Here is a 17102-nt window from a genome sequence, read left to right as displayed (position 1 = left end):
AATATTCCTCCCATCAAATTGATCAATTTTATTGACCACTGCTTGCAATGCTTTGGTTGCCAAAGCTTCCTTTCGATCATTGCTTTGCTGTTGCTGCATTGACAATGAGAAGGCTTGAAACAAACTAGCAATAGACGGATCCATGTGCATACCTTATCCTTTAGAAGACTCTCCACCAGAAACTTCTCCCAAAAATCCTTCAAAAATTTTATTTTCGTTTTTCATAAAAATAAAGATAAAATCAACCGAAATCCAATACCTTCTACCTCAAGCTTTCACGTCGGGTTCACCACTTATGTCGTATTACGTGCTTTCCTGCTCGAGAACGCGCCTGGCGTCTGGCTGTAGAAGGTAGTATGGAGATCCACCGATAGTCAAGCAGTCTATCAGTTTTTACTGCTGGAATATAAACGACTGCAAGAATACACCGTAAATCTTTACTGATGCCCTTCGACTGCTCGTCGAAGTCCTTTTTTTGCCCCAGCCGGTAGGTCTCTAGACGTTACAGAGAACCCCGAACAACCCAAACTGTTAATCTTCAATACCCCTTTGTACTTACGATCTTGTATCCACTGACTGTCCTGTTAGATTAACCCAATAAATTTCATTCACTTCGCATACTCAATCCTATAGACACCCCTTTAATCCTTCAATCACAGACGTAACTCGATTTTACAAAACAGTCAAGAGTATTCAAACCCACTTCATTTAAAAATCCCGATTCACCATTACAACACTGACTTCAGCAGCGATTGCCTCAGTCGTCCCAAAACTCTACGAAGAAGAAAAATCCAAATTCTATGTCTTTTCTTCCCCGACCTGAAGCATGAAGCTCCTCTCTCTAATTCCCCTGATCTTCCAAAAACCTCCAATGAAAAATCGAACTGGTAACCTTGCAAAATCTTGAAAACTCACTCCCCCCCCCCCGATTCCCCCAAAAAAAAACCTTCCCCCCTCAAAACTATATCCCCCCCTAACCTTATCCTCTGAATTTCTTCAATCTTCCGTCTTAGATCCGGAATTGTCTCCCACCTCAAGCTTGGATCCGAAATTGGCTCTCGCCGTCAAGCTTTCTCCTCCGTTTTTACCTTTAAGAAATCCATTTACCGAAAACAACGTTCCCTGAACAGGCACAGAGAACAGGACAGCCTGAAACAGAATCGAACCCCGTAATCGGGACCACATTGAGTCGCCCGACCAATTCAGGTCCTATATTGGGAAAGATGCCCGTAGTAACTTGGATGTTCCCATAATTGGGTCAAATTGGTCCTCGCGTCAGATTGGCTAAGACCCGTAGTAAGACCTGGATTTCCCGTAATTAGACTGCATTGGGTTGACCGGCCAATTCAGGTCTCATATTGGATAAGAGGACCCGGATTGGATTATCGAAATTGGATCCAATTGGCTCCTCGAACCCGTCGTGTGAATTGGTCCTTCTCTTCTTGCTGACTCCCGTTATTGGAATCGAACGGAGCATTTCAGTATGCCCCGGCTGACTGTAACGGAGTGACTGAACCTGACCACTCAGTATTTGTACTGGAGTTGGTTGATGCTCCCAATATTCGAGGTAACTGAATATTAATAAAATTCTCCTTTCTTTTTATTTTCACTGTATACTCGTGTTACAACACGACAACTGCCAATTGGAACGGGTGAATCAAGTCTTGGAATAATACTTACGATGCAGCATCAACTATCAGCAAGACGATTGGACCACATATATGCCGCTAGCCGAGTTTGCATATAACTACACCCTCCATGCGTCGACTCAATACACACCATTCTTTTCCAACTATGGATATCATTCAAAGCTTGATTTATTGAGTCTATCAACAAATAACAATCCAGCAGCTCAAGGATTTACAAAACAACTATCAGAGCTTCAAAATACGTTGAAGCTTCAATTACAATCTGCTCAAGAATCCTACAAGGCGTCTGCAAATAGATTTCAGAATCAAGCACTTACTTTCAAAATTGGAGATAAAGCATGGCTTCTTCGACGGAATATCAAGACTAAGCGACCATGTGATAAGTTGGACTATGGAAGATTGGGACCATTTATCATCTAGCAGCAAATCAATCCAGTGGCGTACCGTCTGGAATTATCGGCTTCTATGAAGGTACATCCAATCTTTCATGTTTCTTTGTTAGAACCTTATCGAGAGTCGTCTTTTCTTGGAAGAGTACAATGTCTGCCACCTAGTATTGAGATCGAGAACCACGAGGAATACGAGGTTGAAAAGGTACTAGATTCACGACGAAGGTGGTGCAAGTTGGAGTATCTTGTTCATTGGTGTGGCTACGACATTAATGAGCGAACGTGGGAGCCAGCTGAAAATCTCACCAATGCGCCACAAAAGATACAGGATTTTCATCAACAACATCCTCATAAACCTAAGTCGGTTCGACGATAGCTTCCTTCTGAAGGTGATTCACCCAAGAATATAAGAAAGGAGAAAAGCACCACCAAAATTCGTAGTTGATGTAGTTATTTTTTCCAAGATAAAATAGAATTTTTTCAGTAGCCATAGTTTGGTCTTCTGATATGGATAGCCAAGAGATAGATACTATGCCAGTCAGATTATCTCAACCGACTAGTTCACGAAGGTGATCCTGAGATGAAGAACTACCTATATCATGACGACGATGGAGGATACCAAGTAACTGATCACTGGTGATTGTATTTGAGTCCGAGCCTACTTACGATGGTCAGCCAGAAGGCGTATTTGCAGGACAATTTCATAATGAGGACACGGAAGTTCATGCTTGGTCAGAAGTTGAAGGAGTGGGCCACTATCATTGGCTTCAAGGGTCGATGAACCATTTGCCTCGCGAACAACAGTTGGAGTTCATAGCAGACGTTATGCGACAGATCTTTATTTTCTTGCGTTGGTACTGATCAACAATATTGCTTCTCAGAGACCTCGAAGCTAAAGGAGGAGGTGATGTTAGGGATATAATCCTTAGAACCTTCTAGAGACAAGTTTCTAGAACCTTCTAGAGATAAGTTTCTAGAACTTTCTAGAAGCAAGTCTCTGGAACCTTCTAGAAGCTTCTTAGTTAGTAAAAGATATTAGGGATATAGTCCTTAGAACCTTCTAGAGATAAGTTTCTAGAACTTTCTAGAAGCAAGTCTCTGGAACCTTCTAGAAGCTTCCTAGTTGATAGAAGTTACTTGAGAAGCTTCCTAAATAGAAGTATATATTAGAATCGAGGCTGAAGAGTTCTTCAGTCTCAACAACACATCTCTTGGAGCTTTAGCTCACCTCTCTGGTGTTGTTCTTGTATTCATCTGATTAATCTAGTTCTTGCCAGTTCTTCTTGAACTTCTTGTTAGATCTCGAGTCTGTATTTTTGTGTCCGTGACTATATCATGTTTTTTGATAAAGTCTTCATTTATTAAATAAGCTAAGGCTCATGAATCCAACAAGGTTAAGACTTTGTGATATTTTGGTCCTTAATAGACTTCTATTATAAAGTAAGATGAAGGATTAGAGGAGAGAATAGAACCTTTGCTAAATGCTGCATGTGATTCCAACCACAAGATTCTTATTGTAGTTGGAGAAACTCATTTTTTGACACATTGTCTTCTTTGACAATTGCACTTTTTATTTTATAATTACATTGTTTCTTTGGATAATGTTGAGCTATAATTTTAGCTTCTTTACAATATAAGCATAAGCCTTCTTGACATCATCGACTCTTTCCTTGTACTATGAGGAATTTAAAACGTATAGTATCAATTTGCATTGGTTTTGTCTTTGCTAAATAAGTTTTTGAAAACTTATGAGTTATTGTTATTATTTGATTTTTTCTTCTCCAGCCATATCTTTGTTTTTGACATCTTTCAAATAATCAATTATCACATGTAATGGCTTAAGCAATAAATTGTTTCAAAGATTCTATCTTTGATATTGTTAATTACAAGTCTCTGACATTATCTTTCAAGTCATATAGAAATTGATTGATAAGGGCTTTGCCATTTCAATCTATGTTGCAAGCAACGATTTGGAATTCAGCAACATATATGATTGCTAATCGTGATCCTTACCGTAAAGATAAGATCTTAGTCTTTGTTACTCTTTTTCAATTACTTTCTTCAAATGCAGCCGTAAACACTTCTAAGAATGTATTCAAATCATAAAAGAGTAGCAAATCTTTTTTTATTAAAGGTACAAATCAAGAAAGATTACTTCTTGATAGAAGTGAATCTATGAATCTGACTTGAATAAATCCATCAAGGTATTGGAAAGGATGCAACCTTAGATAGAACTTGATTTGTTGTAAAAATCCTCAAAATTTTGATCTTGTTCCATCAAACTTTGTAGAAATTTTTATTAGAGGTTGTAGATTACTTTCTTCTATTTTGACTTTTTGAATTTATTTGAATTGTCTATAGAAGGAAAGATTATGGATGCTATTCTTAGTGGAAGTGAGAATAGATTTACAACTATTGTAATCTTCATAAACTTTTCAATACTTTAAAGTAGTAGAAATCTCATGTATTTCCAACTAAATCATGGAAGTACTATCCCTACGCCTATGGAAAAAGTTCAGAGTCTGTGGCAAGAAGTTGTATTGAATTGTCAAGGACATGAACCTTGAAGAAAGAAAATCTTCAATACATTCTTGTGTCACTGAAAGGAACTAAAAAGTCACTCAAAGATGATGCAATATTGAACTAGAATGGCTATTTCCAAAAACAAGAAGTTTAGAAATTTTTGAAACAAGACTAAAGACTAGAAAGGCATTGACAAAACTAAAGAAGGCTTCACTCTTGCCTCCATATATACTCTTAACTAAGAATTACGTGGTAATATCCTATAACATGTCTAAAATGTGTTGAATTTATAAGATATATATATCTTAATTTGTAAAACAAGTTGTTTATATGTGCGCCACATAATTAGCTTGTTCTATAAGCTAACATCATGTCATTAACTTGTTGTCCAAGTTTCTAACCTATCAATCAAATACAAATATATGTAAAGTCAAATAGCATCTATGAAGCTTCTAAAAAGCTTTTTTAAAAGATCTTATTAACCTAATTTTATCTACTTTTACTTATTCCTATCTAATCATATATGATATAAATCCCTATATATACAATATGATATAAATCCCTCATTGAACAAAAAAAAATGACATTGTCAAGAAGGATTTTACTTTTGTTATGGCAAATCTAAGCATATTATTCAACATTGTATGAAGTAGCAATGTAACTACAAAATAAAGAGCATGGCTTTCAAAAAAGATAATATATTAAAATATAAGACTTTTCAGTTATAATAAGAAATGGATAACTTGAATCTTATACAATATCTAATAAAGGTCATATTCTTTGTTTATAATTATCATATTTTTTTAATAATAGATATTTATTTAGGACCTAAAAATTATAAAGCCTTCACTTTATTAGATTCATGAGCCCCAACTTTTTTTTTAAAGAAAAATTTTGTTAAAAAACATAAAACATCTTAATTAAAGAAAATTAAGCCCATACATGTAAAAATTATAGATAGTGGTCTTTTTTCCTTTGCATATATTATGCATAAAACTATTCTAATAGATGTAGCCACAAAAATTTTAAATATTTTTTGAAATATCTAATATTATAAGATCTTCTTTTAATTTAATTATTTTAGATTTATTATAGTTAAAAAGATATAATCTTTAAATAGATTAGATTTCTTATAATTTCAATTCTATTTTATAGCATAATCAAGATTTTTGCTAACCAACTAAAAAATTATAAGTCTAATATAACCAAAATCTTATTTATTGATATAAGAGCTTTCATGTATGTGGCAAAAAAAATATCATCTTTTATTATTTATACCATACTTATTTTCTATGTTAATTAAACTTCAAGCAACATTCCAAGCTAATATAAGAATTATAAAAACATTTTTTCAAAAAAAATATTAATATCAATCCAAAATATTGTCTTTATAATTGCTCAATTAATCTTCAAAAAGGAATTCAACCATCATTTGGACCAATCTACGACTTATCATAAATTAAGTTGGATTCACTCAAAGAATATATCAATGAAAATTTTGCCAAGAATTTCATATGCTATTCAAAAAATTTATCAAGAATACCTATTTTATTTGTAAAGAAAAAAGATAGATTACTATAAATATGAATGGATTATTGAGGATTCTGAAAGATTATTATTAAAAATAGGTACCATCAATCTTTGATATCAGGACTTTTTGATAGATTATATCAAACAAAGATCTATGCAAGACTAGATTTATATATAATATATAATCTAATACACATTAAAAAATAAAAAATAAAAAATAATATTTTGAATCAAGTATGGACATTTTGAATATAATGCCATGCCTTTTGGACTTAAATTTTTTTCAACATCTAATAAATGATATTTTTTGAAAAAAAATAGATGATTTTTATTTTTTATTTAAGTAATATTTTAATCTATTCTAAATATTAAAAAATATAAATTTGAAAATTATTAAATATTATAAAAACTTAGATATATAGGACTATATACTAAGATAGAAAACTATATATTTTACACAATTCAAGTTGATTTTTTATAATACATCATTCAAAATGATGGTCTCATAATAGATTTTTAAAAAATTCAGACTATCAAAGATTGTAAGGTTTTAATAACATTAAAAGACATTAATGTTTTTAAAAAAATTACCAACTACTATATGATTTTCATCAAGAAATTTTCTAAAGTTGCAACTCTACTCACACATTTGACTTATAAAGGCAAACGTAAGTGGAATAAAGAAGCTAAAATAAAATTTTAAGCTTTAAAGATAATTTTTACAACAATCTCAATTCTCTATTTTGTTGATTAATCCAAAGATTTTTTATAGAAAAAAATAAATTAGATCCAAAACAAAGTCATAAATGGAAGAAGATGACAAATTTCAATATGAAAATTTTCTTACAAATTATTTTTAGTAAAAAAGATTAATTACAAGATCCAAAACAAATATTTTTTTGTAATTATGGATTTATTTCAAGGATGGTACTCTTATTTAGAAAGCACTTCTGATCAAATGATTGCTTTGACAAATCACAAGAACCTCAAGTATTTTATCCAATATATATTTTAAATTTTTTCAAAGCTTGTTGAAGCATGTTTTTATCAATATTTATATTTAATATTATTTTTTTTCTATAAAAATAATATAATTTATCAAATATCTTTTCTAGATGTTCTTATCTTGCACCAAAAGAAGAAAGTGTAACTTTTGATTAATATAAAATAATTCTTTTATACCAATTTTATTTTATCTTTAAAGAATGAAATCAACATTAATTATTGATTCAATCTTTCTTGATTAAGTTCAATCAATTATGACCTTAGATCCTCTTATACATGATCTCAAAAATATTTCTAAATTTTTATAATATTTCTTGGTTTGAATTCATAAACAATCTTATTTAGTTTAAACAACACTTATATGTTCTAAAAAATAAAGCAAAATTATATTCTCTTCAAGCTCTTTACAATTTTCTAGCTATAAAACATTATGGATATAATAAAACCTAGAAGTTAATTTGAAGAGATTTTTGATAGACTCACATATAGAAAGAAATTAAAGACTTTGTATAATGAAGTGATCTTTGTTTAAGTTTAAAAATTCCTTATTATTGATCTTAAAGACATCTCTTATGATTATCTATATTAAAATAACTATGATCTTATGTTTTTATAAATTTTATAACAAATCTTTCAATTTTAAGCTCTTGTGATTTTATATGTGTGATATCAGATTGCTTTACTAAAAAGATGCTTTTTTGTACCATATACAAATACTATTATAAATGAAGAAACAACTAAATTATTTCTTTATAATATCTATAGCCATTATGGAATACCAAGAGATATTATATTGGATAGATGAAATCAATTTGTACCATGGATTTGAAGAATTATTTTCAATATATTGAAGGTGAACAATAATATCTTTGGCCTTCTATTCTTAGACTAATAAATAAATTAAATAGACGAATTAAGTTTTTCGAGCAACATTTGAGATATATTAATAATTATCATCAAGATAATTAGACAAATCATTTGTTGTTGGTAGAATTTCCTATAATATCATAGTGCATTCTTCTATTTAACCTACTTTATTACATTATTGATGGTTGAAAGGACTTATCAATTATCTTCAACAAGAACAAAGATTAGAATACGAAGCAAATATAATCTTTTTTATCTTAAACTTCTTCAATAAGTGATCACTATTCTTTGTAGAGCTTATCTTGAAAAGACGAGGTAATGTTGCAAATATTAGTAATTACTTAGATTAGAGGAGTTAGATAGAACTAAGTATATATAGAGGTAAAAGTAATGGCTTCTTCATTCTTGCAACCACCTTTCTTATTCTTATTTTTATTTCAATAGCCATTACTCTTCTTAGTTTTGATAATAGTCATTCTAGTTTTAATATTATAACTATCTTTAAGTGAATCTCTACTATTTTTTAATAACAAAAGAGTATATTGACTCTTTGGTTGTTTTAAGATTCATGTCTTTGATAATATATTATTCTTATTTAATCTAAATTATAAATAAATTATATTTCTAATAAATTAAATGACTACCTTTATAAATTATAATAATTATATTTAGTTATTATAAATAATTTTTTTATAAATTATAGATTATTATTAATTTTAATTTAAAAAATAATTTAAAAATAATTCTGCAATTCGATAAACTTTTCTACATTCAAAAATATAAGTCTTGATTTAAGGCTTTTGAATGTATACATTTATTATGTTCTCAATGTAAACAATCTAATAATATATAATATTGATTATAAATTATATTTTATCATGTACATTTTAAAATAATTTTTTTATTGCATATATATAATCATAACTTCTACTATTATTATTCTAATATTTTGTATGTACTTATAAATAAATTTCATATTATTTATTTTTAAAGTAAATTATTCAATAAATTGTATGTATTAAAGATGTATTTAAAATCTAGTATGATGGCTATAAAAAAAACCTTTCCCAAAACTAACTCTTCAAAGAGATTCAACTAAGGACAATTTCAAAAAATAATAGAAATTTTATAATTACCATCTCTACTGAGTATATATCCTCAAATCATTGCAATTTTACATTTTTATAATAAAATAAATGCTTCGATATTTGAATTGCCCATAATCCACATTATAACCATCAACTTCCACACAACAATGGATGTGTAGATATATACTCTATATATATATATATATATATATACACATATGTATACACACACACACAAACACACTCTTACCATGGATATAAGAATATATTTGACATGAAAAGAAAAAAAATGATAAAGAGAGAAAACTAACAAAACAGACGAAAAGAAAAAGGAAATTATATAAAAGACAGAAATGCAATCTTTTAGTGATCTAAGTTTATGTGAACAAAGTTGATAATTCATTTAAAATTATAGATGTTCCACCACGTCATCACCAAAAGCACATTCATCCAGGTCATAGTCCACGTCGTCACAAGAAGACTCGCATCCCGTCGCGTGGGATTTGTAGGGCTTCGGCGGTGCTGGAGGGGCAGCTCCGATCTGAAGCGAATCGGGAAAAAGCAGCCACAGCGAAGGTCGTGATGCAGCTTACTGTCGATTGGGTGCCGGTGGAATCCGACGAACCCTCTAATATTGGAGCATTCCGCTCTATAGATCAGTGCCCAGTGGAGAGCAACATTACAACATGGGAGTATTCATCGAGAGGTCAGATGCGCTTCTCGTTGTACATGTAAGGAAAAATGAGTCGAGTCCTCTGCACCACAGGATTGCCATGGCACTGCAAAGTGTGAGGAGCGCGCACATGTCGCACTAGTTACTGCCCGCGAGTCTCGTGTTCACGACCATTATTGCCAACACTGCAATTTATTAACAACCCAGTCATGATGTGCATGAGATTGGGGTAAAACGGAACTGCTGCGCTGCGCACCTGGAACGTGACGCAAGGAATGACAGTAGTCAACCGGGATGTGGTTCAGCTGGAACCGAGGATGTTGTGTAAAAAGAATCAGTTTGTAGTTTGTCAGCACATAGTAAGATCGCATCGACATAGCTTGAGCTGCTTGCCAAATATGGTATTACCCGAGTAAAATTCAAAGCAACATTGGTTACTTCCTGTACTCACAATTTAGGTTGCATCATGCAAAATTGTGTCTAAACAATTTGCTCTGGAGACATAAGATGTAGCTGTTTCATCTCCCTTTCCGTACAAAGAGTTGCTATCTAGCTGCTTCTACCATCCTAGTGTGATGTTCAGTCCTCGTCAAAAGGGTTCTTTGATTGATCCAACCCGAACAAGAACAGAAAAAGGAAGTATCTATGACAATAGTCAAATCCATATAAAATACACCTATTTCTAATTTCGACTGTTGCAGATCTGAATGCAAAACCTCTGGAAATGGAATCGATGCGGAGAAAACTTGGAAGAAGTGATCACCACAACGAACGTAGTGCCTTAAACATGCTTGGCAGATTTAGTATAAATGGATCCACTCGAAACGAAAGGTAAATTACTCGGGTAATACCGAGGTCTTAAGACCTCGGTAAACAAGCCGCGTGCAGTAAGAGGTGACGCATCAAGGGCTTAGAAGAATGATTAAAACTAGTATTGGATGGTGGTTGATGCCACAGAGGAAGCTCCACTACGCCTGGGCAGATGGAAAAATGGCTTCATAACACAACTTCCAAAATTTACGCACACTTACTAATGTATGTGGGAGCTTTGCTCCCTTTTCCAACTCCAATGCCAAAGGTATCCTGAATCAACAATGCAATACTGATGTCAAAATAAGATACATTATGTTACCAAAAACAAAGAGATCGTCACTTTTGTCATGATAGTAATTCCCATTAGGTCAGCATGGAACGAACACTGGAAAAAAAATGTACATATCGCTTACTGACACCTGGTATATTGCTGTAAACCAAAATGACAGCAGGTGAAATTATTCGGCTCAGCTACCTGCCACCGCTTACAGACTTGTACATTAATGCCACAGCAGATCTTAAAGTGCAGACTCCCCCTAGCTGCGCTGCAAAAGGGGCTAGCAATTCTCCTGGATCATATATTAAACGTAAGCCGAACAGGAACAACTTCATGTAAGAGCTGATGCACAACTACAACATCTACACAAAATTAATTAAAGTTATTATTTTATTCAACAATAGACTACGGATCAGGTGAAAATTCGTTTACCTATGCCGGCAGTCTCAACACCTAATGATGACACTAATGTGGTTTTCCACTCTTCCTTGTCCGTAGGTTCTGTAGAGCCCCCATTTGTGTGAGCTAAGCTCCAGAGTCCTCTTGAACCGTTGATTTCACTATCAGATTTTGTTGGCAGAGATTTACTTGGCAGGTGACCAGCATATAGCGACTTGAACCAAATACCAGAAGGAAACCTTTTAGGCTGAAGAAGCCATAGCGCAACCTCAACGTAAGGGAACCATTGAAGGATGAGTATCAGGTACTGCAGGCACAGCCTTACGATTGAAATGATGGAATAGATGAGGGTAAAGAAGGTGTAAAAAACAGAGGTTGTAGGAAGCAGCAAAAGAAGAGGGGCAAACATAAGCGACCCCACAACCAACTGCTCCACCGAGCACTCATAAGAATCTTGCCTGCCTCTCAATGGATTCCTTTTCTTGGCTCTGTTTCAAATAGTCACCGCAGCAATAAAGAATAAATCAACCACAGCCTCAGGTCATTGGAAAACAAACCGCAGACGTAACCTCAAACACAACAGAAGTGTTCCATAAAAAAAACTAACAAGAACAGCAAACTGACAGTATTAAAAAGCGTTAAATAATATAAATGTAATTACATACATACATCCCCCCCCCCCACTACTGAAAAACGGCAAAATCATAAGCCAAAAAGAGTAAGAATTGTGAAAATTACTTTACCCGAAAAGGCGCCAGAGAGCAGCCAGTGCACGGAGCTGGCTCGCATACAAGGATGCGGTAGCTTGGTGAAGAGCAGCAATATGTATTGAACCCAATAGTAATGTGTCCACTAGCATTGCCACTGGGACAGTGAGACCCATAAGGATCCCAAAGAGAGCCAGAATTGGTAAAAATATTCGAAGCGCTGGCTTAACTAGGGCACCCACAGTTGCCCAGGTCTGAATCACATGTAATGCGAGAGTTCCAAGCCTTGTCGCAAGCTCCTCGTTTAATTTGAAACCTGCAGGGACTCCCATTAACCATATGCAGCCAGTTCGCATGATGTCATCGGTCAACGTCCGGACCATTCTATGTACAAAATTGGCGATTGCCAGTTCGTGATAGAGAACCAGAACACCCGCTATGGCGCCCAAAACCATGTCCACCACTATCGCAGTCCAGGTTGCGTGTCTGTTTTGAGCACAACGGTGCGCCATGGCTACATTTGCTTGCTCAGACCTGCAACCCACATCAAAAACTTTACACAAGAGCAAATGAGATCCTCCTGTCTACCGTTATGGTAGCAGCGTTTATTCATAACGCGAACATATGTAGACTAATATATAGGGAAGATTTTAGGTGAATTTAAGCATTGATTAGGAAGAACGTTAAAGTACCTGTTCTAATCACTACATGCTCATACCATTGCATTGTAAAATACATAAATAAATAAATAAATAAAATAGCTGATTCTAGAATGAGACGTACCCTACGCCACCCCAGTGCAGAATGAATGGCCACGCTAAAAGTTGATGACATCGGAGATGTAAAGCATGCCACGTGTGGCTCATCTGTTGAACACATCCAATGCATGGAACAATAGACAACCAACTATCTAAGAGAGTGGAACATGCCCACGCAAGAATGTAGAGGATGGTTGCAACAGATGCAACAAAAACTGCTGTAGTACGCCACCACCAACTGCTAGCAAAAGGACACGAAAGTTAGAGGAATAATCCGAATAGCGCTTAATCTGTCGAAAACTTCGTTTCCAAACAGTTAATGCGTTTCAAAATCGAGGAACAGAAGTAAAAGTCGGAGGTATGGGTGATAAGCTTGCACTACATCAACTGACATCACACCCACTTACTTCTGGAGAAGAGATGTCTTTGCAGGAGTTGTGCCCAAACACAGCGCAAGTGTCTTCTCCACAAAAGAACTACAATTGAGCTGCTCAATCACCCTTTCCTGCACCCAACACACTCGATGAAAAAATCTAAAACATACAGGGGAATGTCACCATGCAGCCGTTACACATCCAGAAGTTCAGAACTTATTAGCAGCATTATGTTACATTGAATAACCATTGACCAGGACCTTCCTCGTTGGCTACATAAAAGGTAGTTATACAATCCACATATAATGGTGGCGTCGTTACACAGTCCACAAACAATCCAAATGATAAAGCAATTTTTTTTTTGAGAAAATTAAAATGCACTCAACATTCAATCTACTTGATGTGGATCAGAATCATTCTGGTTTAATGCTTGACCTCGGCTATGTTTAAAAAGACAAAGTATATGAGCTCACAATATCAGGTGCCGATTGTTTCTCAGCTGCGGCATCCATCACCCATTTGGGTTTGATCGTCGACCTCAGACAAGCTTGCTTTGCAAGATGTGCTGAGGACCACATCCGACAAGATAAATGGCCTCTACCATATTGAGACTGTTCATAAAATACTATCTGTCATCACCAAAAATGATCTGTTACAATAATCTTCGGAACATGCTCTCAATGTAAAATTATGAAAGACGAAGTAACGTTCTCAGATTGCTAAAACAACAACAAAGACATTGACTTCGATACTTTGGATTTCCTTGTCCCAGCACGCAAAGAAACAGTCAACTGATGATATAACAGACAATTGAAATTGTCATTTTACCACTTTAAAATTGAGACTTCAGGAAAGAACCCAGTAACATTTCAGAGAAAATTCACTCTTACGGGGACATAGAGACAATATCCGAGATAGAGCAATAGAGGTCCCAGCTTCTAATGGAAAATTAGGGATCTTAGTTGGTTTTCAAATTTATCTCTGGACACTTGTTCATATCATGTGTTTTTGTTCCTATTCGTCATCTTCTGCAGGCCCAACCCATGGCAAGAAAAACTGAGAACCACGTAAATATAATGAATAGCCATAACCTAGAACTAATCTGCTTAAGTGTAAGACGACAAAGGAAATGCCACTCACATGGGTAACAGCATGATATTGTACACCCCGAACACCAATATACACTAATCTTGGCACAAATCCACCACCCTCGACCTTCCAGGCTACTGCAGTTGCCCAGACAGCAGGGCACCGCTTGAAGCCGTTCACATTACCACTAGTGTTCCCTGTATTTTCTTTGACGTAGGTGTTTGAATCAGCACAGCCACCAACTCCATTAACTGCACCCTTGTCTCTATCTTTACGTTCTGCATGCCCCTTATTCCATGTAGATAATGGATGGTATTGACCTAAAATGCACGGAGGTGTTGCTCCTGGAATCTGACCCAGCAACCTTTTGCCAGTGGAATTCAAAATATCTTCTACAGCCTGCACAATATAACTAAAATATGCTTAAGAAATCAATTGTGAGAATCAAAGTATAAAGGCAAGTGAACCAACCACTCAACCCCACGGGACAAAATACTTAGATAATCAATCGCCTTAAGAAAAAGAATGAAAAAAAAAAAAAAAAAAAAAAAAAAAACATAGTCAATCGAATGAGACACAGATTAAAGCAACCCCGAGAAAAACAAAAAAACAAAAAAAACAAAAAAACAAAAAGTAAAACCTATGACTTTCCTACAGTATGGTGAAACAACCCTCTTTCAAATTTGTGGTCCAAGTGGCTAACACTCTAAACAAAGTCCATAACTAAACGAGGTTTGTTGAGCAACAACTGCAATAATACTCAACAGCTCCACTGCAAACTCATTGCAATCTTCACTTTGACATACAGTCCTTTAGGGTTGTAAAAGGAGCCAACTGCCTCTCTTTTCTCTCTACCAGGGGTCTCACGCCTATGATCCTGAATCGCTTCTGAACTGACAAATCACAAGGAATCGTCGTACAAGAATGTAAACCATATCCAATTCCCAGTATACATTGTTAGAGAGAGGTTGGAAAAACCTGGAAAAGTCGTGAAGTTGGTAGAGAGCAGGTCGCAGCAATAACTAGGTCTAGAGAGCAGGGATCTGAGAAGGAGACCCAACCGACTAGCGCCATGGAGGTGACAAGCTGCGCCCCGGCGAGGTGTTTGGGCCACCAGAGCCGACATTGCCAGTGGGCATCCTTCTTGTCCACTCCTGCCATCTCTTCCTCCTCCTTTACCAAGCCCCTCCATTCTCCATCTGTCGCTATGTCCACTCCTTGCCGGAACCTCCAAATCGCTCAAACTCTAATATTACGTAACGCTACCCTTGCGCTGACCGTCCGATCACTCCCTTGACGAGGAGAGGTTTGTCATTGCGCTTCAAATATCAAGCGTCTCTGTATCCATCGTAACTCGAATTACGTTGCGCTGGGAAAACTGACCTACACTGAGAAGGAAAAACATCACACAAATCGACCCCCAATCAATTCTCGTGCACAATCACGACCACGCCGAACATGACCGGCTCACCATTGCAAGAGTGCACTCTTCAGCTGAGATCTAAACTTTCGGTCGACAGAACACAAGCCCCCTCCAAAAAAAAGAATAAAACCTAAAATCACATAACACTCTTTGGGAGGAATATGTTCTTCGAATCTCAAGCCGACTGATCCTACAAAAGGATCCTAATTATACGTATCCTCACGTATCTCCTTTACTCACAAATTTCTTACTTCTCACCCTGCAAAGCCTGATGTCAAAAAACTTGTTTTCCCGTTACAAGACACTCAAAAAAGCTAGACAGAAACGAGAAAAACAAAAAACAAAAACAGAGAACCAAACATCAACTACATGCACTAACACGAGAATTTTTATGGGAGGGGGAGGAGGGAAGGAGTGGGGGCAGAGCTCGCAAACTGATCGATCCCGAGCTCCCAGAACATTCGGATCCCAACTCTCCAGATTGATCCAGGCTCTGTCGGGTCTCACCTTGCAATGCGGGCAGGCGCCGAAGGGAGAAAATCGTCCACATTGACGGACGCCACAAGTCCGCAGGTCACGAAACCGACTGCGGTTCCAATTCTTGCAGTGAGGAAACAAGAAATGCCATAAACGGAAGCTGACAGAAGACGGAAGGAAGGCTCATCTGGTACCACAAGAAAGAAGGAAAGACAACGAAGATGAAGAAGAAGAAGATTCTAACTGGCTTCTCCTTCGCTGGTCCCTCTCTCCCTCCCTCCCTCGCGGCCCTGCCGTGGCGTGAAGTACGGTGGCGTGGCCTCGCTGGTCACGGCCCCTTCCTTCCTTTCTCCCTGTTCGACGCTCCTTCGACCCCAGTTGTCCCCTGTTGACACACTCTCTCTCATGCGGCAACGAAGGCTGTGGCGATGGCGATGGCGCTGGCTCTGCAATCCCCCGCAATCCTACCGACACCTGCCCCCTTCCCCTCTCTGCCTCTCTCCCCCTGTTCCCAACCCTACGACGAGGAGTCCCATATGAATGGATGGCTGCATGGATGATATACTGTGGATGGATGACTCGTCGTGGATTTCTGACATCGTTTGTACACTGACCGGGTGACGAGGACAGGACCAGCCACTTTCAATCCAAGTCAGATCCACGTCATCGTGGAGTCTGTTTTCTTTCTCTCTCTCTCTTTCTCTGTCTCTCTCTCACCCTTGGTGAGTGTTAGTTGCATGTGTCTCTCTCTTTTCTTTCCTGCTGCTGTTTCTTCTCTTTTTCTTTTGTCTTTTTTCTCTGGCCCTAAGGGTGGAAGCAAGAAGGGGGTGTATGTGGGGGCGGCAGCATCAGGGTAGCATCTACCCTGGGGAAAGATTCGATCCCCCTGCCCCCTCCCCTCCCCCCACATGGCCCCCTTTGCAGATTACTTGAAGTCCTAATTCTATCCTGTACCCTTCTCCTCTATCTATCTATCTATCTGTATGTATGTATGTATATGTATATATTTATATATTCACAAACATACACTTTTATGCACATTCCTTTCAGTGTGTGGTGTG

General features: G+C 36.3%; 1 protein-coding gene across 3 annotated transcripts; it reads right to left on the bottom strand.

Moving 5' to 3' along the window:
* Window positions 1–10100: 10100 nt before the first annotated feature.
* Window positions 10101–16531, bottom strand: LOC112276868 (uncharacterized). 3 transcript variants are annotated; one of them, XM_090246958.1, is made up of 11 exons: window positions 16286–16531; window positions 16072–16150; window positions 15120–15529; window positions 14193–14540; window positions 13526–13681; window positions 13086–13183; window positions 12704–12916; window positions 11957–12454; window positions 11247–11701; window positions 11013–11106; window positions 10101–10807 (listed from the first exon to the last, which is right to left on the bottom strand). In XM_090246958.1, exons 3-11 carry the CDS (start codon window positions 15300–15302, stop codon window positions 10693–10695), a joined length of 2160 nt encoding a protein of 719 aa, XP_090103084.1. In that variant the 5' UTR covers window positions 15303–15529; window positions 16072–16150; window positions 16286–16531; the 3' UTR covers window positions 10101–10692. The 3 variants fall into 3 exon arrangements, 2 of the variants coding, with proteins under 2 accessions (XP_090103084.1, XP_073387172.1); XR_016500518.1 differs by having other exon boundaries at window positions 10957–11106; window positions 16072–16520; XM_073531071.2 differs by having other exon boundaries at window positions 16072–16518.
* Between the last annotated feature and the right edge of the window lie 571 nt (window positions 16532–17102).

Source organism: Physcomitrium patens, chromosome 24, assembly GCF_059467195.1.
Source record: "Physcomitrium patens ecotype Gransden chromosome 24, ASM5946719v1, whole genome shotgun sequence".
NCBI lineage: Eukaryota > Viridiplantae > Streptophyta > Bryopsida > Funariales > Funariaceae > Physcomitrium > Physcomitrium patens.
This window is presented reverse-complemented; position numbering and strand designations above follow the sequence as displayed.

Excerpts from the sequence above, each read along its gene's own strand:
- LOC112276868 (XM_090246958.1), bottom strand. The coding sequence starts at position 15,302 with ATGGCAGGAGTGGACAAGAAGGATGCCCACTGGCAATGTCGGCTCTGG. Across the intron at positions 11,107-11,246 it reads TGTTGAGACTGCCGGCATAG|GAGAATTGCTAGCCCCTTTT; the intron begins GTAAACGAATTT and ends TATATGATCCAG. Across the intron at positions 10,808-11,012 it reads AAGTCTGTAAGCGGTGGCAG|GATACCTTTGGCATTGGAGT; the intron begins GTAGCTGAGCCG and ends TTGTTGATTCAG.